Consider the following 24664-nt stretch of genomic DNA (forward strand, 5'->3'; position numbering starts at 1 on the left):
TCACCCCTTTAAGATGCTGCACACACAGTTTACTCAGACAGAAGTGCACTCACCAGCCTCCCTCTGTTTCTGAAAGTCTCCCTTCACACGATATCCTTTGTACTTGGCCTGAATCCGTGTGGCTGAAATAGTGAAGATGAAGACGAAGGTGTTTTCACATCCTTATCATTGGACACTTTTACACACAGATCCAGGTCAAAGGTCAGATGGTGTTCCCTCCTGTTTTCCTCCATTGTCTGATTTCCACAGACAAAGGAGGAACAGAGGTGAGACAGGCTAGACTTTTACACAGTGGGCCTGTGTTTACCAATCAAAAGGGGTGGGGACACAGCGGAGAGTGGGACATAGAACTTTAGCATCGGACCATAGCGGTGTTGGCTCAAAATAACAATGCAGGACGAACAGAGTGCAGACATGTTTATTTTAGCAGAGTTTAAGTTTAAGTTTAATTAAAACTTAAACTAAGCTTCTGAGTATCTGTCTGGTGGATGTGGGCGTGTCCCCAGTTCCACATCTGTCTGGTGGTGTTGTCTGGTGGTGGTCACACACATCATCAGTCCGTCATCCAACCGCCCCCCACTTGGTTGCAACCAGAGGTGTTCCTTTTCCATAGCATTCCTGAATCCTGGTTCCACCTTTATCAGGGCTCTGTTCCTACCGCCAGAGGAGTTCCAGAGGTGGAACCAAAGGATCCACCATTTCATTTACACAGACGACGAAACAGAAGAAAGGGGGAATATTCCAGAACACCAGTGGAAAAGGGTCTGTACTTTATTACCAGTACATGTACAGTGAGGTCTTACCCAGCTTATGTTTGCAGACCTGAAATGCATCTTCTGTTGCAAACAGAGTTTTCGGGTGGCGGATGAAAATTTTTGTCCTTGAGGGAAAGATATAAACAGACAATCTAGTGTTTCTGACCAGGTGAAGTAATGATGCAAACAGATGTTATGGAAGTCATCCATGTGTATGTGGTTACCTGCCCATCTTGTACTCATCAGATCTATAACCCAGGTATTTGATTAGACACCGAACTCCTTCTGCTGCAGTCCCTCTCCAGTTGGGCCAGGTATCTGGACAGAGGGGCTTATACCTACAAGAACAGAACAACTTTAGTGTTCCACATATTATTATTTTAATTTCGTTGTACACAGGGATGGGAATTGAGAACCGGTTCTTTATGAGAACTGGATCCCAGTAGCTCGATTCCTTGGAATTGTCTGCCTGCCTGCTTAACGATTCTGCTCATCGATTCCGACTTTGTTGCGCATGCATGACGACATCATGCGTACGCTGCATTGTTTTGGTCAGAATGTAGCCAACATGGCGTTGACGCAGAAACGGTCTAAAAAGACGACACCTGGTCCAGTTGTAACACTGGCAAACCTTCCACCCCACCCCCCAAAACTGGGCCCGGCGTCATCTGTTCTTATTATTTGTACATACTGTATATGTTGTATTTTCTGTGCAGAGAAGGAAATATAAAAGACTGTTAATGCAAACACACCTGTTTGTACTCTCTTCTTCCCTCACCCAATGAGAATCGATAAGGAATCGGATCGATAAGCAAAATCGATAATGGAATCAGAATTGTTAAATTCTTATCGATTCCCATCCCTAGTTGTACATATGTATAATGACAATAAAGGCATTCTGTTCTATTCTATTAGCATGTGTGGGGCCAAGGCAACATGCAGAACATGACGATGTTTGACAAACAAATAAAAACAATGATGTTTGACAACATGACACAAATGCGTCACAATGACCAACTATAATATAGGGTAGATCCATAGAGAGCCAATGGAACAGACCAGCCTTCCTCCTCAAAGCTTCCAATGCACCTGCTTCACAGTTAAAACACAACTGATGCCTCTTTAAAACTGAAAAGTAAACTGAGAGGATCATTGAGATCCAGATTCAGTAAAGGATCACATGACCTGTAAAGGCAGATAAAAATGTAACTGACTAATAGAATGAATGCAGAATAATGTAGAGGACTGCAAATAGCATCAAGATCTGATTGAATAATTAGCATGGATTGGGGGACAATCATGTCAATGCCCACTGTTAAAGGTGCGGGAGACTTTCGTGACAAATTTTTCATCACATCTGTAAAACCTCAGTCATAGCCTAAGTATTATGAATCTGTAAGTCTTTCTGTGATTACTCACCTGAATCTCTTGCATTACAGTGAACAATTTCGAAGTGCCATTCACCATAAACCGCTGCAGGCGGCTGCGCGAACCTCCCTGCAGCAGCAGCGCGAGTCTCCGTTTCCCATAATGCATGTCACGACAAAAAAATTCCCAAGATACCCGAGTTACCTCCCGGCTCGAATGTAAACACACGGGTTTGTTTATGGTGGATGGCACTTCGAAATCGTTCACCATAATGTAAGAGATTCAAGCGAGTAAACACAGAAAGACTTACAGATTCGTGATACTTAGACCATGACTGAGGTTTTACAGATTTGATGAAAAATTCATCACGAAAGTCTCCCGCACCTTAAAGGTACTGAGTTAGACCTGGACCTGGTCCCAGATCCTTTAGTGTCAGTCCACTGCTCCTGGTGTTTCTACAATGGATGACATGCATGTGTGTACTAGGGCAATAAAAAGGAACTTTATATTACTTTACATTCAGTGCAAAAATCAGTCATTCTTCAGTCATTTTCCATCCAAATAAGCCTTGTTGCTAAAAATATCTAATAAACAAAAGATGTGGTCAAATTTCTGCAAGCATTTAGATTGGTACAGATATGAACATTTAAGTTGACTGTATAATAGATGCAAATCAGCTGAGAAATAGTTTTCACTGTGGATCAATTTAAGTGATCAAATGTGAAGAAAAGCACACGGATACGGTTCCGTTTATCAAAAGAAAAACGAGCAGAAGTGACCAGCTGGTGTAGAATAACCAACAGGACACCACTGATGAGGGAACTGTTTTAACATTACTGAATATTTAAGCCAGTTCTTCTTCTTTAGATGTTGCACTTTGATGTTACACTCACACTGGATGAGCTCACAGATAAATGTTATTGGTCTAGTTTGGTGACGGCTGGACCATAGGATTGTTTATATTTGATTATTATTGAGGATGTTAAAATCTGGGAATGTCACTGAAATAATTTCATGCATCATCAGACTCCAGTTAGTAGATAAAGTCAAATGCAGGCCATTACATGTTTGAAGGCCATACCAGGGTCTGTTACACTGACTGTCATTGGCACAAATTAGTCCATAAACTGAATAATACCCATAAAATGTGGGAATAACTTTATCTAACAGTACAAGCAGATGAATACATATCGGCTAAAATTTGCTTAGAGGTCTTATTTCTGTCTTTGTGCATAAGAAATCAATAGAAGTGAATCCCCAAAGGAACTTTGTGTTGGTAAATGCAAGTTCTGCAAATTTACAGGATTTCAGTTCTGTTGCAACATGTTGATGGTCATATGAATAATGTTTTCAGCTCAAAAATGTCCAATTTCATCACAGTTAATGCTATATTTTCATGTCACAAATGGCCAAGTTATATCTTAGCTGAATTTACCTGAAAAACAAATATTCTATTCTTTTTAGATTCCCCAGTTTTTCTTACCAGATTCTATACTACATATCACATGTTTTATTTTTACAGGTTCAATATGGAGTATGGTGCTGATCCATCCTGCTTATGTTACACCAATACATACATTAAGAATGTCACACGTCACTTTTTAAATCAACAATTTTCTAATAATAAGCATTTTTATAAAGAAATAACAATTCTATATTGTTATTTACTCTTTAGTATGATGATAAACTATATAATAAATAATTCTGATACTAGTTTTTGCACAGGGATCATTAGTGGAAACGGTGACATGGCTGCCGAGCATCAGTATGATGGGATCCACAACAACCATGTCACATCTGTCCACTGACACATTTTGTGTTTTTGTGTCAGCTGTTATTGTTTTAGATCCACAATACTAACATTTATGAATAAGAGGAGAATTAGCAATAGTAAGTCTATAAGTTTATTACTAATAAAGTACTGGTACTGACCAGATCATCATGGGTAATGTCACGTCCGTCCATCAGCAAAAGTCTTCACATACACGTGCTATTCAAAATCCAATATTTCTTAAAATATAGCTTCCACTGTCAAATAATATCAGTAGTCTGTGCACAAATGGATTAGCATTATTTCAACACAGTTCTATGCATTTCTTACAACTTTTTTGTTTTGACAAAAATGGCCACTCATTTGACCCCCTAAGGAAATTTTAGCCGATATGTATTTTTCTGTGTCGGCCCCTCCTGGGTGTAAACAGTTTAGTGTAACAGTGTGCTGAACCACCTCTGAAGGAAGATCTCATATTTGCGGCGGTAAGCGAATCCAGCTCGTCTGACCCTGAGGTGCTCCATCAGGCCCAGGTACTTCACCTGATGCCTCACCAACACATCATCAAAGCGTCCTGCATCACAGACCACAGATCACAGGTCAAAGGTCAAAGGTTAGAGCTGTCTGGTCTAAGTGCTACTTTAACTACACACTGAGGAACACATATGTGATACAGCACAGGGGTCAAACATACGGCCCAGGGTCCAAATCCAGCCCACCAAAGGGTCCAAACCGGCCCATGGGATGAAGGATATGCAAAAATTACACTGAAGATATGAACAATCATTTTAGTTCAGGTTCCACATTCAGACCAATTCAGTCTAAAGTGGATCAAATCAGTTAAATATGACCATAATAACCGACAAATCATGACAACTCCAAATTTGTCTTTGTAAATGTAAACATTTTCATGTAATTTTACTGTATTTACACTAAAACAAACTGTCATTTCTCAAAAAAAGAAGAATAACCTGAACAAATATGAACAACCTGAAATGTCTGAAGTGTAACTGGACCAATATTCCGTCTGTTATTAAATGTTGTGTATTTGTAGACCCACTGTATCTGTACATTAGAATGAACATGTAAAAATGATAAACTGAGGCAGAATATGGTATAAAATTACACTGATAATTTCTTAAGAAATTTCAGTTTGTTCATGTTATTCACATCATTGTAAAGGATAATTTGTAGATGTAAACATTTTCATAATGTAATTTTACTTTTTTCACCCTAAAATTTAGTGAAAAGTTTGGAGATGACATTGTTTATTTATATATTATGATGTTCTTATTTGACTGGTTCGTCCCACTGCAGATCAAATGGCTGAGGTTCATGTCCACATGAAACCACATCTTTTCCTTTTTGATCTTTTTCTTCGTCGTTTTCAAAAAAGTGCTCCATAAACAGAGTCGTTTCAGGAAATATCTGCGTCCACACGAAACACCTGAAAACACCTGAAAACCATGTACTGCTGATGCTAGGCCTGTAGGTGGTGCTGTAATGCTCTCGCAAAGAAACAGAGATGGAGAAGGGGTGCATGTGTGTAAAGCTTGCGCACTGTTTACAAACCATAGACTACAGTAGAAGAAGAACATGATGATGATATAATGAAAGAGAAGCCGAAGATTTGGATTTAATGTTTCCAATCAGCTTATTAACTGATGTAGCACCAGCTGTACTCTGGAGTGCACTGTTACTGTTGCTGTTGTTGTTGTTGTGGTGAAGTGGCGTCTTACTTCCAGACTGAAAGGTTAGAGAAGTGGGGCTATGACATCATCTTTTTAGAAAAGGTGGGGTTTGGTCATACAGACGAAGACGCGAAACCTGTGTTTTCAAATGTATCCAATCTGGGACCCGGTTTCAAAAAGTGGGTTGAGAATAGTAATAATTGTTATAATAGTAGTAATAGCTGAGAGTCTGGTTTCGACCGGCTTGACATGTAAAGTGTCATGAGATCATTTTTATTATGATTTGGCGCTGTATAAATAAAATTTTATTGAATTTGATTGAAAAAGTTGTGGTTTCAGTGGCTGAAAATGCTGGTTTCAAATAACAGTATGAGATTCCAATGTGCTGTGGTGTTCTGTATTTTTGTAACTTATCTGATGGAAATGTAGAGGGAAACGACATATACTTGGTTAAAGTACTTTTAGTGGCTTGCAAAAATCTATTACAAGGAACTGGGGAAGGACAGAACCACCAACACAGGAGCAGTGGATTGCAATCATTGATGGAATATATACAATGGAAAGGGTGACACATAGACTGCGACTACAGGAAGTACAAATGGACAAAAAGTAGAATAAATGGACTGTTTACAGAGCGAAGAATGATGGAAAGACTGGATAAAAATGTGTTGAAATAGGTATCATGTACCCAAGCAATGCTGGTTTCTTCATTTTTCGTTTTTTTTTATTTTGTCAAATATGTGTAAAAAATTTCGATAAAAACTTAAGTGACAAAAAAAAAAAAAAAGAAAAGAAAAGAAAACGCTGGTTTCGTGTGAATGAAAGGCTGATCTGATACTAAACTTATGCAGATACGACTGTCTGTTGGTCTCAGTCTGGACAGGGTCTAAATGTGTCCCCTGAACTAACATGACTTTACATCCCAGTGTGTCTGAGGTCTCTGCAGAGGCCTTAACCCTCACCTGGCTGCTTGGCTTCATTGGGTTTGATGCAGCGGACATACCAGGGCTCTTTGGACAACAGGATGTCAGTCAAACCCACCAGGCTGCTCTTAAACTGAGTCACCACCTGATGGAGTCACAGGAACACAGTGGGTCTACATGGACATGGCACCGGTGAGCAGGAAGCATCTGTTTACTGTGGGTTTGGACATGCATGTTCTAGATACAGATGTGTTTGTGATGCAGATGTGTTTATGATACAGATGTGTTTGTGATACAGACGTTATTCTAATGCAGATGTGTTTATGATGCAGATGTGTCTGTGATGCAGATGTGTTTATGATAAAGATGTGTTTATGATACAGATGTGTTTGTGATGCAGATGTGTTTATGATACAAATGTGTTTGTGATGCAGATGTGTTTATGATACAGATGTGTTTGTGATACAGATGTGTTTATGATACAGATGTGTTTGTGATACAGACGTTATTCTAATGCAGATGTGTTTATGATAAAGATGTGTTTATGATACAAATGTGTTTGTGATACAGATGTATTTATAATACAAATGTGTTTATGATACAAATGTGTTTATGATGCAGATGTGTCTGTGATGCAGATGTGTTTATGATACAGATGTGTTTGTGATGCAGATGTGTTTATGATACAGATGTGTTTGTGATACAGATGTATTTATGATACAAATGTGTTTATGATACAAATGTGTTTATGATGCAGATGTGTCTGTGATGCAGATGTTATTCTAATGCAGATGTGTTTGTGATGCAGATGTTATTCTAATGCAGGTGTTTGTGATTCAGATGTGTTTGTGATACACATGTGTTTATGATGCAGATGTGTTTGTGATGCAGATGTTATTCTAATGCAGATGTGTTTGTGATGCAGATGTGTTTGTGATACAGATGTGTTTGTGATGCAGATGTGTTTGTGATGCAGATGTTATTCTAATGCAGGTGTTTGTGATGCAGATGTGTTTATGATGCAGATGTGTTTGTGATGCAGATGTTATTCTAAAGCAGATGTGTTTGTGATGCAGATATTATTCTAATGCAGATGGGTTTGTGATGTAGACGTTATTCTAATGCAGGTGTTTGTGATGCAGATGTGTTTGTGATGTAGATGTGTTTGTGATACAGATGTGTTTGTGATGCAGATGTGTTTGTGATGCAGATGTTATTCTAATGCAGATGTGTTTGTGATGCAGATGTTATTCTAATGCAGATGTGTTTATGATGCAGATATTATTCTAATGCAGATGTGTTTCTGATGCAGATGTTATTCTAATGCAGATGTGTTTCTGATGCAGATGTTATTCTAATGCAGATGTGTTTATGATGCAGATATTATTCTAATGCAGATGTGTTTGTGATGCAGATGTTATTCTAATGCAGATGTTTGTGATGCAGATGTTATTCTAATGCAGGTGTTTGTGATGCAGATGTGTTTATGATACATGTGTTTATGATACAGATGTGTTTGTGATACAGATGTTATTCTAATGCAGATGTGTTTGTGATGCAGATGTTATTCTAATGTTAGTTTGTGATGCAGATGTGTTTATGATACATGTGTTTATGATACAGATGTGTTTGTGATACAGATGTGTTTGTGATACAGATGTTATTCTAATGCAGACGTGTTTGTGATGCAGATGTTCTAGATACAGATGTGTTTGTGATGCAGATGTTATTCTAATGCAGATGTGTTGAACGGCTTCACTTCACTTTAATCATAAAGTCATTCATTCGTGTGAATCATGTCTCACAGTTTCAGGTCTCCTCTTGCTGTCTGGTTCAGTCGAAGGAAAACAGAGTCTGATGATGGTATTTTTGGACTGTCGCATGACCTGAAAGGAAATGAACAGACTTTAAATACCTTCTGCTGTTTCCACAGATGTTAGCCATGGATTCTCTTAATAACGGGGTTAAAGCATTTATTAAAAGGAGTTACCTCTTTGCCATTTCGATACAAGAGGTCATTGTTTTTGTCCAGGAAACCTCAAAAAACAAGGAACAGAAGTGAGTATTTTCAGTCCTCAGAAGGAACTCACCTGCGCTTTCACCAAATTTAGAAAAGTCCAGTAGAACCAGTTTGAACGTCTCTTACCAACCACACAGTATGTGACCTCCCCAGCATAGTGAAGGAGGCGGAAATCTCCCCTTTCTAGTGTTTTCCTGGTCTTCTGATCTGCAAGTTTATGTCTGCAAAATGGACGTCAGTTAGGTTTAGTGTCTGGTATGTGTTACAGTTACATTAGACAATATTTAAAATAAATAAATAAATAAAAAATAAAAATTTAACTTTCCTTAAGCAATTTATCACAATTCATTATAATATTATAAGTACTGTCAAATGATTCAAATGTTTAATCAGATTAATCACAGGGTTTCTGTGGATTAATTTCGATTAATCACGATTTAATATCATTAATTTTTAATCTATATTAATGGTGTTTCATTCTGCATAAACAAACAGACTCATTAAAGAAGTAAATATCTATGAACTTAACATTTACAATCACATTCAGCATGAGGATGGATTCATCTGAGTTAAAGGTGAACATTTGGGTCTTTATGGGTTAATGGTGCACCTATCATTTCAAAAATAATCTTAAAGGGGTACAAAGGGGTCCAACTCACGTGACAAAATGGGGGTGTCCTCCAATTTTTTCCTCCATCTTCTCTAGAAAAGTCAGATCTGTTGCCTCTCCAGGACGTAAACATTCTTCGTCCTACATGAAAGAACAGGTTTGAACAGTGTTTGGACAGTTTGTGTCTTTTCTACAGTTGGACACCGTCCAGCTGAACCTTTACCAATAAAGAGATGATGCCTTTGTGTTTGGCCTCCACGAGGTCACAGATGATTTTGTTGTTGAAGTATGGCACTGGTTCCCACTGTGTAGAAAAACCAAGGAGGAAAAGTAATCTGATGGAGGTTATTTCTAAAAAGGTCAAACTTTAACAAAGACTATGAAAACAGCCTTTAATACAAAAACGGTGCTGTTACTTCAATCCCTTCCAACTTGTACTCCTCCTGCTCTGACTTCAGGGTCAGTTCGATGAACAGCTGCTGCAGTTTTTCGTTGCAATAGTTGATGCAAAACTGTTCAAAACTAAAACACAGATTACACACAGTCGCCGTCAGTGTTTGATTCTTTATGTCACATGTTGGTTTTTGAACATTTAGTTTGTGTGTGGAAGGACTCACCTGTTCACATTGAACACCTCAAACCCATAGATGTCCAGCAGACCAATCACAGTCTTCCTAGAGGAATCCTAATAATAATAATAATAATAATAATAATAATAATAATAATAATAATAATAATAATAATAATAATAACCCGTGACACCCCAGACACATGCTCCAGTGCTCTGCTGAAACGTACATGAACACACTGATGTGAATTTCTCCACAGCAGAGGCCATTTCTCATAGACTGCAAGGGAAGCTTGGCTTCCCCTAAAATTACGAAAATTAAATGGTTAAATATGTACGGTTGTGTTGACAATTAATTGACTACAAATGTGTTAGAACATGTTCATCTCACAGACGAGTTTGTTCAGAATCAGCTTCATCACAAATCATCAGACTCGATGTTGTTCACTTCTCATACATTCCCGTGTCTCTGTTTTCTCATTCGATCTCTGCTCAGTGCATTTGTCCGTAGACCCTCAGCGTCCATGCACTTCAATGGGACTGAGTGGAACTGTTTTTTTCATTGCCTCAAAACTAATTGGATAAATGCCACAATGTTGTCCCGCCCCCGGACGCTCGGCGTCTCTGGGGGTGAATGGAGCTGTGGGCGGAGCTCGGCTGGGCTGGACCCCGGGCTTCCACGTGCTGATTGGAGGATCAGTCGAAAGGCTGAATCCCGTTTGATTGACAGCTATTTTGAGATCTACTCCTTCACTTGACAGAGTTCAGTTTAATACCATTGCGCATTCTGCTGTGAAATCAAGAGAGAAACCACTATGAAATTACTTGTTCATTTCTTGCACTGTAAATACAACACACTCATTGTACTTCCTTGTTTCAATTTAACATAATTTCAACGTTTTCTTGTTTAGTTGGTAGGAAGGTCACTGACCATTTTCTTAAAAAGGAACAGAGGGCTGAATTTATGTTTAAATAACTTGACTTTTTTTTAATGTAAGCCGACAATGAGCTTCCCCTGTCTGAAAGACAAGCAGCTGCCACTGCTCCACAGGTGTGTTTAAGCTCTTCCACTAATGTGGTCGAAGGTGGAATCAGACTGAACACCTGTTCTAGGAGCGGCCATTTTGAAACCCCATGGGTCAGTGTGTCCTTCCTCCATTCTGTTGTTAAATCCTACTTATATTCATCCTTTTGGCCTCTCTGTCCCTGAGGGAAGGTCTTCCTCTCATCTCTCATGATGAAAAACCCAACCCTAACTCCAGATCCATTCCATGTTAGATTAAACCTGTTTAAACGTCCTGTTCCCTTCACTTCCTTTTCCTCTGTCCTTTCCTTTTCTTCTGTCCTTGTCCAACTTTATAAATGACTCATGTCCTGCTTACATGTGTCTGTTACTGTCACAGTATTTGGTGTGAATAAAAATAATCCCACAAATTACTCATTCTTTGTTGTTCTTTCTTCATTATTTAAGTTTCTTACACTTAGAAAGATCTATATATAGTTGATATTTTTAAGTAAATTAAATAAACTTAGTACATATGAAGTGAACTGACCTTCAGACTAATGATCAGGTTTACTTTCTTAGTTTGAGTCCAACTAGATTTCATTAAGTTAGATCGTGTCATATTTTTCAGAGCACAATTATCAGTTATTCAGACTTTATATCTAACTATAGGTGGAAACGTGTGATAGATCAGATATAAAGTACAGCTGAAATGTTCCAAAGACACAGTTAGTTGGTGTTACTGTAGAGCAGGGCTGTCAAACTCAGTTTTGTTCAGGTTCCACATTCAGACCAATATGATCCCAAGTGGGTCAGACCAGTAAAATAATAAGACTAAGAATAATAATAATAATAATTATTATTATTATTATTATTATTATTATTATTATTATTATTATTATTATTATTATAACCTATAAATAATGACAACTACAAATTTTTCTTTTTGTAAATGTAAATATTTTCATGTAATTTTACCGTATTTACACTAAAGAAATCTATCATTTCACAAAAAACTGAATGATTTGCACAAATATGAACAACCTGAAACATCCTAAGAGAAGTCAGTGTAATTGGACCAATAATAAGCCTGTTATTAAATGTCGTGTGTATTTGTAGATCCACTGTGATCTATTAACTAAATCAATCCACCCATGTTACAAAAGGGTCGACCTATTCATAATCACTCTGCCTCTTTTTATGTCGAGGTTAAAGATACACGCTAGTCATTAGTCCATCATTAAAGCATTAGCACTAAGTACTGGTGTTAGCTGCCCTTGGTCACACCCCTGTTTGTTACTCACTCTACGCCTGCTGTAAGACGAGATACCCTGGACCTCGACCACATTTGACAGTATGTTATAATGAACATGTGAACATGATAAACTGAGGCAGAATATTGCTAAAATTACACTTTTGATTTTTTTTTTAAAGAAATTTCAGTTTGTTCATGTTATTCACATTGTTTTAAAGGATAGTTTGTAGATGTAAACATTTTTATCATGTAATTTTACTTTTTTCACTATAAAACATCATGGAAAGTTGACAGTATTTGTATATTATTATTATTTTACTGGTCCGGCCCACTGCAGATGAAATTTGGGTGAATGTACAACTGAACTAAAATGAATCTGACACCTTGGTCCAGACTATCTTCAGTTTAGTCTATAATCCTTCATCCATTGACGGAGGGGTTAATGACCCCAAATACCCACATATTGTACACTTAGCACCATAAAAAATGCACGAGTCAGAATAATCTGTATATTTGTAGATATATTAAATAAATTGGTTTGGGGTTCCCTTCATATTACAGAGGGAAGCATCGGTCATTAGTGAATGAACTGTGGACAAACTGAGTTGAACTGAACAGGTTATTTTGGCACTGAATACAGGGACTCAGAAACTGAAAGAGTCATCATTCAATATACATAAATAAAAACAAATATGAACAACTTGAAATGTGTAGTTGTACCAACATTCTGTCTGTTATTAAATCTTTGGTGCATTTGTAGATCCACTAGGATCTGTATATTGAGTTAATAATCCGCTGTTATGTAAAATTGTAGAAATTGTTCTTATTTTAGTTCCAAACTCCAACATTTGAACAATATTCTGTCTGTTACCACATGTTTGTGTAACATTGTGAGTAATACACATGAATAAATAATAAGTTGAGGCAGAATATTGTTAAAATTGCACATATTTTTCTAATGAAATTTCAGTTTTTTCAGGTTATTCACATCTTTTTTGTAAAATGTAAACATTTTCATAATTTAATGATGGGGTTTTTTGTACTAAAACAAAAACAAAACCCTAGAGTTGTCATTATTTATAGTTTGTCATTATTTTACTTGTCTGTCCTGCTTAAGATTAGATTAGGCTACATGTGGAACCTGAACCAAAATGAGTTTGACAGCCCTGATCTCCAAGAACAGTACGGTGGTTTATTAATGACTAACCTTGTTTGCTAATGACTCGTTGATCCTGTTGACCAGCCAGTTGAAAGTTCGGCCGTAGATGGCTTTGGCAAGAGCATCCCTGGCATACACTGCATGGTCCACGGAGAAAGGACTGAACACCTTTAACAGGAGAAGAAGAAGAAGAGAGGGAAGTGACAAACACACAAGAAGTCCTCCAGAGTTCACCATAGTTTGGACTGTGGTTCCATAAATCACCTCTTCAGTTTTGGCTTCAATCTTCCTGTGGGTTAAACCTTGTTGTAGAACCTGAGCAGGAATCCCCAGCAGCTGAAACACAGAGGAAGAACAAACAGAGCTGACACATTCTACTGGAGTTTATCCCAAGTCTCCTTTAGAACATTGAAGTGAGAAAAAAGATCCCTGGGGTACAATCTAGCCCAGGGGTGTCCAACCCTGGTCCTCCAGATCTACTGTCCTACGTGTTTTAGATGTTTCCCTTTTTCATGACGATGAAATTCTTCTTTATTCAGTCATCACATAAGAATACAACCAGTGTCAACACTACAAACATTACCAACAGGTTAATGACTGAAATGCACAGGCAGAAGCAGAATGCTTATATTAATGCCTGTCCTACATAAAAAATTAAGCTACCCAGCATTCAATATAGGGAAAAAAAAAAACAACAACAACAATAACAATGCACACAACCAAACAAACAAGCAAAAACATAAAAAAGTGAACATAAGTAAGAAAAATAGAAAACTTAACTAACCAAATTAATGGTAATTTAATGCTGAATCAAAAATAAATTATTTACTTATTACTTATTAGAGCTTAACAATTGTATCCTTCAAAAATTGCCTTATGTACCATTTTTTAAAATATCAAAAATGGACTACACATTCTTAAATCCATGCTGGCCTCATTCCATAGTTTAACTCCAACAACAGATATACGTCTTCTTTTAGTCTCTTTTTTAGCTTTTTGTACAACAAATTTACAAACATCTCGCAAATCATATTTAGACTCGTGTTGAGAAGAACCTTTGTACACAGACGGAGAGTAACTTTCATTTGGCTTTATACATTATTTGCATTATTTTATAGCAAACCAAATCATTAAATTTCATAATATGGGATTTCATAAACAATTCATTTGTATGTTCATAGTAACCAGCCTTATTAATAATACGTATGGCTCGTTTTTGTAGGAGGACTACAGTATTTACAGTTGTTATATATGTCGAGCCCCAGACTCCCATACAATAGGACACATAAGGAAGTATAAGCGAACAGTAAATTAGATGTAGCGCCTTATAGTTGAGTATATTTCAAACTCCATCACACCTGATTCAAATGATCAGCCTATCATCCAGCTCTGCAGAAGACTGATAATGACTGTCAGGTGTGTTGGAGGAGGAAACATCTAAAACATGCAGGACAGTAGATCTGGAGGACCAGGATTGGACACCCCTGGTCTACATGGATGCACAATAAAGTCAGACTGTCAGAGCCTCCTACTCTGACACCGTATTTTCCTGACAGACAGTTGGATTGTAGCTGTGGTTAATACATTATGTTATTCAAATGTTTGTTTACCGCTGTGCTGTGTCACTACACTACCTACCTCAGCCATAAGCCCTCACATCTGACCAACAGAAATATTAAAACAACAGGATATGGTATTTAGAACTCAGTTCACTCAATTTAAGTTGGCAGTTAAACTAAAGGTGTTGACTAAAATCCTCCAAAAAATAAAACAAGAATGGACCGCTATGACATCACAGGGACCTTGACTACAGACATCTGGCCAACAATGTTTTTATAGTTCGTTCTTGGATCAAAGTGAATATTTGTGCCATATTTTGTGAAGTTCATTAAGGCCATTTGGGTTTTTTAGGACCAATCCCATTTCACCCCTTGGCCCCGCCCACTTAACCCTCCCCCTCCATTTAGCATGTTCATGTGAAGGTGTAGGGGTGTCCCGATTCTTGATGAGTCTAAGGGGGAGGGGCTAAGGGGGAGGGGCTGTTTGACCCTCCAAAGGTAGATTTTTCAGGACCACACTCCAAACACAGGGGTCTGATAAATCTGCCATAATTCAGTTCCAATCATCGGTCAGATGGAGGTAAACACAGCAAAACAGAGCAGCAGTGACCAAAGAAACACACAAATGGACAGATTTACTGCAGAAACGACTGAATCATGTGATCATCCGTTTAATATCGTTTGAATGTGTTATAGATCGCATTTCTGTGGTTTGTGGTTGATAGTGGTAAACAGATGTCCAAAGCCCATGAACAGAGATGGTTCCAGCTGCTGACGACATGGAGGATTCTGTCCCAAACAAAGTTAGAACATCTGTTTATAGTGACATTAATGACTGATGATGACGGAACAGGTCTGGAAAGGTTGGACCATTTCAGAGAGGAATGTTTACACCACTACCCCTTAGAACCGGGTTAAAAGGGGAGGGCCAAGGGGGCGCGGCCAAGGGGTGAAGTGGGATTGGGTCTAATGCCGCGTTTCCACTACATGGAACCGGCTCGACTCGGCTCAGCTCGGATCGACTCGGTATTCCTGGAGACCGTTTCCATTACAGGATACTACTGACTTTACAGTACCTGGATGCCATAGCGATGCAGCGCGTTATTTCCGTGTCGTCTGTTCAGAGAGTTGCTGAAAACTTGCTCGTTGCATGTTGTCTCGTCTGAATTTTTACATCAACCACCAAAGACTGAATCTCCTCGACTGACCATGCTGTAGTTTTGGGCTGTTATCAGGCTTTTGGGCTATTACTGCTATATTTACTGTCATCTTCTGCATCTGTTTTTTTGTAAAACGGTGGGTCACAGAGAAAACTGTCTGACCAATCAGTGGTCTGCAGTGTTTATATGTCACCGTTTAGTATCGCTTGGAACCTCGGCAGAGGTGATACCAAAAAACTAGTATCGGGAACCAGATTCCAAGTCCTTTTTCGTAATGGAAACGCAAAAAGGCCGACCCAAGTCGAGTCGAGCCGGTACCACGCAGTGGAAACGCGTCATTAGTTTTGAAAGTAACAGAGACCAACAGATGAACGTATTTATAGAAAACAAAACAAACTCTGGACATTTCCAAACCATGATACAGTTTAAATGTCCAGCAGTATTTTATCTCTGACCTTGGACACCCACTGCATCTCCTGGTTGTTGTTCAGAGAGGCATATCCACGATGATCTGCTTCAAATTTGATATTTCCCAAGTGAAGCACACTAGCGATTATTCCAAACAGGTTCTGCATCAGGAGTAAAGCATATATATTTGTTGAATAACCAAACAAATCCTCACATACTAATTTTTTAAATACAGATTCCATAAGTGAAAACGTCACCTCAGTGTCGCCCTCACTGAAGTCTATGACAGACAAGGCTTTCCGCACTGTTTTCCAATCATTTTTGTCATTGATTGAGCTGACTTTGGTGCAGTTCCCCTGGAGGAGACACAGAATAAAAAGTCTGAGCTATTGTATTTCACCTGATAAACCGAAGTTCATTTGTATGTGTAGTTTTTCCCACTGACTTGTACTAAATAATTATAATTCTGGCAGTTTCTCTCCAGGCCGAGCCAGCGGAGCAGGTCTTCTTCTCCTCCTTCTACCAACTGGTAGAAAATGTGGAAGTTTCTTTCTCCATGGTTCTGGTGAACAACACGAGACTTCTCCAGCAGGTAACTGAGGATGTGCCCACCGACCGCCCCACCCTGAAACACAAACGGTACACCTCTGACATAAGTTCAACAGTGTCCTTTTAAATGGTATTGATGATCATATGCTCAGATTAGTTCAATCCACCTGATGGTCAAACTGGATATCCATGTACTTCCCAAAGCGGCTTGAGTTGTCATTCTTTAAGGTTTTGGCATTTCCAAAAGCCTGAAAGTCAACCAAAAAAAGAAACCCTGCTTAAATCTGAGCCTTGTCAGTATAAACTCAGTAAATCAGTGTAGTTCTTCTGACCTCCAGCACTGGGTTGGAGAGGACCAGCCTGTCTCGGACGTTGTTCAGGACTTTGGTACTGGGACAGCTGACTGCATAAAACTGCAGGACTTTCTTGGAGGCTTCGGTCTTCCCGGCCCCACTTTCCCCTGAGATCAGGATGAAGTGGTTGTTGCACTCAGACAGCATGGTGCGGAAGACGTTATCTGCCAGAGCGTAACTGAAAGGACAGGCATCACATGTTACTGGACTTGTGGACTTAAATAAAGGTCTGAAGCACCAAGAAAAACAACCTTCATTCAGAATTAAGCGACTATTGGACCAGAGCCACCAAAAGTGAACATCAGTGTCATTAATTAAAATTTCATAATTTCTCAAATAGGCTCACCATTTAGCTTAAGAACTCTATTTTATGGAACTGTTTACACAATGTCAGTATCACCTGTAGAAAAAAAGGTAGAAATATATAATCCAGGTGTGTCCAAACTTTTTTTAAAGAGGGCTGGATCTGATAATGTGAAGATTACCAAGGGCCAGTGGTCCCTTCTGACAGTTTTTAAACAGTCAAAATTACATACACATACATACATACAAACAATTTCATTTTCATTGTCACAATGTAACCAAAACTAAGCCACTCAGGTGTGAACGAATAATGAAAAAAAACAATTCTGTCTTTCTTTCACATCTGGAGTTAGATAATACAGAACAAACTGTATGGAGTGCCTTAAACTTACAAGAAGTTGATAAAAATCTAAATCCCGTGTTCATTTTAAACATGACTTACATGACTAACTATTACTCATATATTACTTAGTGATGCAAAGTCTATTAACATTTAAGATTAAAACATATGACTCTTATGCTTGTCTTTCACAAGATCATTTAGAAAGTAATATTTTGTGTTACATCTAAAACACTGGCAGCTGCTCATCTTTCAGACAGGGGAAGCTCCTTGTCGGCTTACATCAAAAAAATTGTCAAGTTATTTAAACATAAATTCGGCCCTCCATTCCTTGTGATTTGTGTATTTGTGTATTTACAGTGCAAGAAATGAACAAGTAATTTCATAATGGTATCTCCCTCGATTTCACAGCAGAATGCGTGACGGTGTTAAACTGAACTCTGTCAAGTGAAGGAGTAGATCTCAAAATAGCTGTCAATCAAACGGGATTCAGCCTTTCGGCTGATCCTCCAATCAGCATGTGGAAGCTCAGCGTCCAGCCCAGCCGAGCTCCGCCCACAGCTCCATTCACCCCCAGAGACGTTGGGCGTCTGGGGGCAGGACAACATCGTGGCATTTATCCAATTACCGTCCCATTGAAGTGCGTGGACGCTGAGCGTCTACGGGCAAATGTACTGAGCAGAGATCGAATGAGAAAACAGAGACACGGGAATGTACGAGAAGTGAACAACATCCAGTCTGTTGATCTGTGATAAAACTGATTCTGAACGAACTCGTCTGTGAGATGAACGTATTCTAACACATTTGTAGTCAATGAAATGTCAACACAATCGTACATATTTAACCATTGAAGCTGCACTGCAAGGTCTTTGAGTACCAGCCTCTGATCTAAAAGTACATAACACCAGCAGTTATAGGCAGTTTGTATTGATGACAGATTCATTTTTCTTCACTTTTCACTTCCTGTTAGCCTGTCATATGTGTTAGCATGTTTTGTCTGGTTGTGCCTCTGTACATTGAATTCCTTAAACACGGCAACAGTCTCTGGACAAATTAGGCAAACACAATTACCTCGAATTTCAGAGAAAAAATATTGTAATTCCCATTTCTCCTGGAAGTGGCTGCCCTCACTGTCTACTTTCCCCTTTTTATTTGCCGGCGCCATGCTTACAATTTAGCGACAAGGATTCACAGCAAGCGTAGGATGGTAGGGGAAGGTCCCGCCTTCCTTACCTCTGATTGGCTAGAATGGCTCTTCTCCATTGGCTACTTGATCTGGCAGTTAACTCACATGCAAGGTCGGCTGTCAGCTGCCACTCAAACTGTCAGGCACCAGTAGATGCATCACTCAGTAATAATAATAATAATAATAATAATAACTAGAAGCACTCGGAGAGCGCAGACCTCCGCCAAGGCTGATCAGTGGCCCCCCCCCGTGGGCCCCCCCACCCCCGATCACCACCAAAATTTAATCATTTCTTCCTTATCCCATTTCCAACAAACCCTGAAAATTTCATCCAAATCTGTCCGTAACTTTTTGAGTTATGTTGCACACTAACGGACAGACAAACAAACAAACAAACAAACCCTGGCAAAAACATAACCTCCTTGGCGGAGGTAATAATAATAATAATAATAATAATAATAATAATAATAACAATAATAATAATAATATGCTATAACTGGTTCTTGTTTAATTCTAATATATATTCATACACTAGGAAGACTAAAAGACGACTCTAAACCACATGACGGACAGTAAAGTGCCAACAGCTAAAATTGCAAGAGTGAAATAAATTGATTTCGTATCAATCCGACATTGACAACGAAGGGAATTTTACCCATAATTTTTATACGTTTTAGTTAGTTTTATAAGCACACAATACAGTTTCTGTTAGTTATCTTTTTTCTTTTAATTATAGTTTTTATTTATTTCAGTTAACGAAAATGTTTTTTCAATTCTAGTTTTCATCATTTCGTTAGTTTTCATTAACGATAATAACCTTGATTATCACGTCCATGTCACACACTCTCATACTGATTTTTATTGTGTATATTTTTATTTTATTCTATGGGCCTAGTGTTTGTGTCCTTCATAAAGCTTGAATGAATGACTGAATACTTACATGTGAGGAGGAAGTTCAAAGAAGTTCACGCCCATGTATGTGTCCATCTGCTTCTTGCTGTACATGTCCAACTCTCTGTAAGGGTTGACAGACACCAGGAGGGTTCCTATGTAGGTCTGCAGAGGAACACAAACAGCTGGGCTCATCACCTCTTCAACAGGATGCACACTTTTACACCAAATATCATAAGGTAATATAACAGGGCTGTTGAACCCATTTTAGTTCAGGTTCCACATTCAGCGCAGTGGGATCTACAGCCAAATAACAGGTAGAATGACTGTTACAGACCTGATCATCCAAATGTTTCACCTTGGTTTAGTGTGAAAAAGTCCAATTGCATTTATATGAATAACCTCAACAACTGTATACAACCTGACATTTAAGAAAAATAAGTGCAATTTTAAGAATATTATGTCTCAGTTTATTATTAACACAACTCACAGATCACACTAAATCTATTATTTTGTTAAAACTGAACTTTTTTTTTTCTTAAAACATTTCAGCTTATTCATATTTTATTAGAGACTGAGCTGATGAAATGCCGTTGTATGTCCCACCAGTTCTTATAGCATTCGGCCTGTTATACCTACGCATGTTCTTTTTTTGATCAATGTATTTTATTCATATTCAGGCTTTCAAACATAAAAAAAGTAAGACAAATACTGAGACATATAATAGAGGTATAAGACAATACCTACGCATTTTCAACCTTTCGCTTGTCATTCAATGTCACTTGATCATGAGTCATTTTATGCTAAGATCTGTGGTTCATATAACCCTAACCTTAACCCTGACCCTCAGTGTGTGGTATCTGACGTGACAAGACCATACATGTGGAAAGCTTATAATATGTACAGATAACAGCAATTAATATTATATTGTGTGTGTGTGTGTGGGGGGGGGGGCAGTTAACATGTGGGGGTGCGGTCCATAAGTAATGTAACTAACGCTGGCGTGCAACGAAAGTGACCCATTACATACTTTCACTGCCCAACTCCAGGTTCTATTTCTCTATTATTCAGTGGATCACACCTTCTAACCCAGGGGTGTCAAACATGTGGCCCGGGGGCCAAAACCGGCCCACCACAGGTTTCAGTAAGGCCCGCGGAAAGAATTTGCAAAGCACAAAAATTACACTTAAGATATAAACAATCAAGGATGTCAAACTCGTTTTAGTTCAGGTTCCACATACAGAACAATGTGATCTCAACTAAACTAATAGCATAATAACCTATAAGTAAATGACTCCAAATTGTCTTAGTTTAATGTGAAAAATATAATATTACATTACACCTCTAAATAATGACAACTCCAAATTTTTCTCTTTGTTTTAGTGTAAAAAGTTAAATTAAATTATGAAAATATTAACATTTACAAACTATCCTGAATGTGAGAAACCTGAAACCTCAAAAGTGAAACTTTAACATTATTCTTCCTGTTATTAAATATTTTGTGCCTTTGTAGATCCAGTCCATAATATGTGATAATAAATGGTAAGTTGAGGTGTAATAATGTTAAAACTGCACTTATTTTTCTCAAGAAATTTCAATTTTTTCAGGTTATTCACATCATTTTTGTTTTGACAGTTTGTAAATTTACAAATTTTCATAATTTAATTTTGATTGCACTAAAACAAAGAGAAAAATTTGGAGTCGTCATTATTTACAGGTTATTATGCTATTATTTTACTGGTCTGGCCCACTGGAGATCCATTTGGGCTTAATGTGGCCCCTGAACTAAAATGAGTTTGACACCCCTGTTCTAACCTGTATCCACTGGACCCCCTCCACTGCTCTATGACCCCCCCACACACACACACACACAAATGCTGGGCCCCATGAATTTGTCACGTTTACCCCCCAACCCCTTCCCTTTACGGTGCCCCAGTGCATGTGGACATTGGTGAATTCTAAGACTGCAACAGTTTGGTTCAGGTGAACATTAGTGTCAGTAATGTAGGATATAGGTGGAAGAAAAGTGACACAACCTGATGGGATTTACATGGGTTGGTTGACCCACCCCAGGATGAAACTCACTGAGCAGAAGTACGGATGGAAAAAACAGAGGGGGGTTGATTCACCCCCCCCCCAACAAATCGCACCCTGGTTATGTTCATGATGCACTTTGACACCTTTGACTGTTAATATTTCCAGCGTAATTTTTCCATTTTAAATTCATGCTGTGGATCGGACCAGACTCACTGATGGACCGGATTGGACCCCCTGGTGGGCTGGTTTTTTGCCCCCAGGCCGTATGTTTGCCACCCCTGTCATAAGGCGTTATTAGAATCCTTCCTGTGCTGTTTCTCATGTCACTAAGTCATTTTGTGCGTCTTATCAAAGCTCTAATTCTGCTGAATGGATGGTCCTGTCTGTAGGCGGAGCAGTGACCCTGAGATTGCTGAGTGTGCACAGGAGGAGAACAGGAGCTGCTGGGTCAGCACCACAGGTCCAGCAGAACCATGAAGAACAGGTCAGGGTTAAAGGGGGACACCGACATTTAATTACAATAAAGAGAGAGAGAGAGAAAACAAAGGACTGACATAGATGAGGTTTTCATGGAAGCGTTTCCTCAGGTTGTCCAGGAAGGCCGTCTCACTGGTGTGGGCGTCCAACAGGACAAAGTCCTGGATGCCCACGCGGTCCCTGGCTGTTAGAGAGGCCTCCATGTTCCTCAAGATCCGGTTACAGCGTTCCTCCAAACTCTGAGACAGAAGAAAGACAAAAAACACAGTAGCAACTGTCAGGACTAGTATATGTAGTAGTAGTACATCCACTGGTAGTACTAGTATATGTAGTAGTAGTACATCCACTGGTAGTACTAGTATATGTAGTAGTAGTAGTACAGCCACTGGTAGTACTAGTATTTGTAGTACTAGTATTATCAGTTAGGGTATTAGTACTAGTTATTGGTAGTTACCCCCCCCTCCCCTTTCTCTCTCTCCTCCTGTCACTCGTCCATCCTCCACAGTCTGGTTCTACTCCAGGTTTAAACCTGTTAAAGATAGTTGTTCCTTCCACTGTCTCCAAGTGTTTACTCCTGTTGGTTCTGTTTACTCCTGCTTGTTCCTTTGTTTCTTGTTCCTCTGGTTCTTGTTCCTCAGGTTCTTGGTTCTTGGTCATGTGGTCTACTGCTGTCTTCGGTTCTATTCATGGTTCCACTTCCTTCAGGTCTGGATCTCCATGTTCTATCCTTTTCCTTCATGTCCTGTTTTCTTCCACAGTTATCAGGTTTTTGTTTTCGGGGTGTGACCAGTTAAGAACACACACACACACACACACACTTCCCTTTTATCGTATACATTTGCAGGGTTCGTTCTTATCATGAACTGATGACTTTTTATAGAACACAGTAGATTAGACAGAAGAGGATGGATGTACATTTGTCCTGTAGAGGAAGAGGTCAAGGACAGACAGACGGAAGGACAGACAGACAGGACATAAACTGTCCTCTAGGACATAGATATACTAGGGTACACATTTGGATGTGTGTGTGTGTGTGTGTGTGTGTGTGTGTGTGTGTGTGTGTGTGTCCGTACAGTTTGTCATCTGTCTGTATTTTTGCTCAATATTCTGTCAGACAGTCTTCATGTATCCTTATAATCCCATTGCTATGTCCATGACAGTTAACAGGAAGTGCAGCACCACACTGCATGATGGGAAATGAAGTTCAAAACAGGAATGACTTCAATCTCTAGATATCGGTATTGATAAATTAATATTAATTGTCATTTAAATTTTAAAGAAGGATTTACCAAACAATTTTAATGTCTGTGGTTTGTGCCTCTTACATTTTCAGAACACTCTTTAATTTGAACACATTTACGGTAATTTTCCATATTTTAAATTTTGCATCAAATCTGTTTTTACAAAACATCAAAATGAAAGAAACAATGTGAAACTTCACCTGCATCCATTGATTTAATGAGTCTAAATGATATATAGATCCCGGATACAAGCGGTCGAAATGAGCTCCATCCGTAAGGTGGCTGGGCGCACCCTTAGGGACAGAGTGAGGAGCTCAGTCACCAGGGAGGAGCTTGGAGTAGAGCCGCTGCTCCTCCACGTCGACAGGGGCCAGCTGAGGTGGCTCAGGCACCTGTTTCGGATGCCTCCTGGACGCCTCCCTGGGGAGGTGTTCCAGGCATGTCCCACCGGGAGGAGACCTCAGGGAAGACCCAGGACATGCTGGAGGGACTATGTCTCTCGGCTGGCCTGGGAACACCTCGGGGTCTCCCCAGAAGAGCTGGAGGAGGTGTCTGGGGAGAGGGAAGTCTGGGCATCCCTGCTTAGACTGTTACCCCCGCGACCAGGCCCCGGATAAAGCAGAAGATAATGGATGGATGGAAATGTTATATATAATGATGTTCATCTTGTGTTATAATTTTTTTTTTTGCCTAATTCAAGATTTTATTTTATTTTTTTGCTTAATTCAAGATTTTTCTGCTTAATTCAGAATTTTTCTGCTTAATTCAAGATTTTTTGAGTTTTTATTTCAAGATTTTTTTTATTTATTTTTTTTATTTTTTTACTTAATTCGAGATTTTTTTTGCTTAATTCAAGATTTTTTTTTTTTTTTGGCTGAATTCAAGCAAAAAAAAAAAATCTGCCAATGGAACAAGTGAAAATCATCTTGGTCAGATTTGTTGAAATCAGATTTTCCAGATCTATTGTCTATAAATCAGTTCTTATATCTCACTGAAAAGTTACTCTTTAGGTGATTCTGTCTGATTTTAAGTGTGAT

General features: G+C 38.8%; 1 protein-coding gene across 1 annotated transcript in view; it reads right to left on the reverse strand.

The window, feature by feature from the left end:
- myo1hb (myosin IHb) overlaps positions 1 to 24664 on the reverse strand; it is a 45421-nt gene that overhangs the window by 7821 nt on the left and 12936 nt on the right. Inside the window, exons 2-22 of the mRNA XM_030149831.1 lie at positions 22464 to 22625; positions 19922 to 20037; positions 17132 to 17330; positions 16967 to 17047; positions 16696 to 16875; positions 16508 to 16606; positions 16298 to 16411; positions 13388 to 13459; positions 13172 to 13291; positions 9756 to 9823; positions 9555 to 9660; positions 9362 to 9442; positions 9188 to 9279; positions 8655 to 8749; positions 8499 to 8545; positions 8314 to 8394; positions 6548 to 6653; positions 4351 to 4468; positions 980 to 1093; positions 804 to 880; positions 54 to 122 (exon numbers count right to left, since the gene is read on the reverse strand). Coding sequence (XP_030005691.1) covers positions 54 to 122; positions 804 to 880; positions 980 to 1093; positions 4351 to 4468; positions 6548 to 6653; positions 8314 to 8394; positions 8499 to 8545; positions 8655 to 8749; positions 9188 to 9279; positions 9362 to 9442; positions 9555 to 9660; positions 9756 to 9823; positions 13172 to 13291; positions 13388 to 13459; positions 16298 to 16411; positions 16508 to 16606; positions 16696 to 16875; positions 16967 to 17047; positions 17132 to 17330; positions 19922 to 20037; positions 22464 to 22625 — 2197 coding nt within the window. The remainder of the gene's footprint in view (positions 1 to 53; positions 123 to 803; positions 881 to 979; positions 1094 to 4350; positions 4469 to 6547; positions 6654 to 8313; positions 8395 to 8498; positions 8546 to 8654; positions 8750 to 9187; positions 9280 to 9361; positions 9443 to 9554; positions 9661 to 9755; positions 9824 to 13171; positions 13292 to 13387; positions 13460 to 16297; positions 16412 to 16507; positions 16607 to 16695; positions 16876 to 16966; positions 17048 to 17131; positions 17331 to 19921; positions 20038 to 22463; positions 22626 to 24664) is intronic.

This window comes from Sphaeramia orbicularis, chromosome 12, assembly GCF_902148855.1.
Source record: "Sphaeramia orbicularis chromosome 12, fSphaOr1.1, whole genome shotgun sequence".
Taxonomy (NCBI): domain Eukaryota; kingdom Metazoa; phylum Chordata; class Actinopteri; order Kurtiformes; family Apogonidae; genus Sphaeramia; species Sphaeramia orbicularis.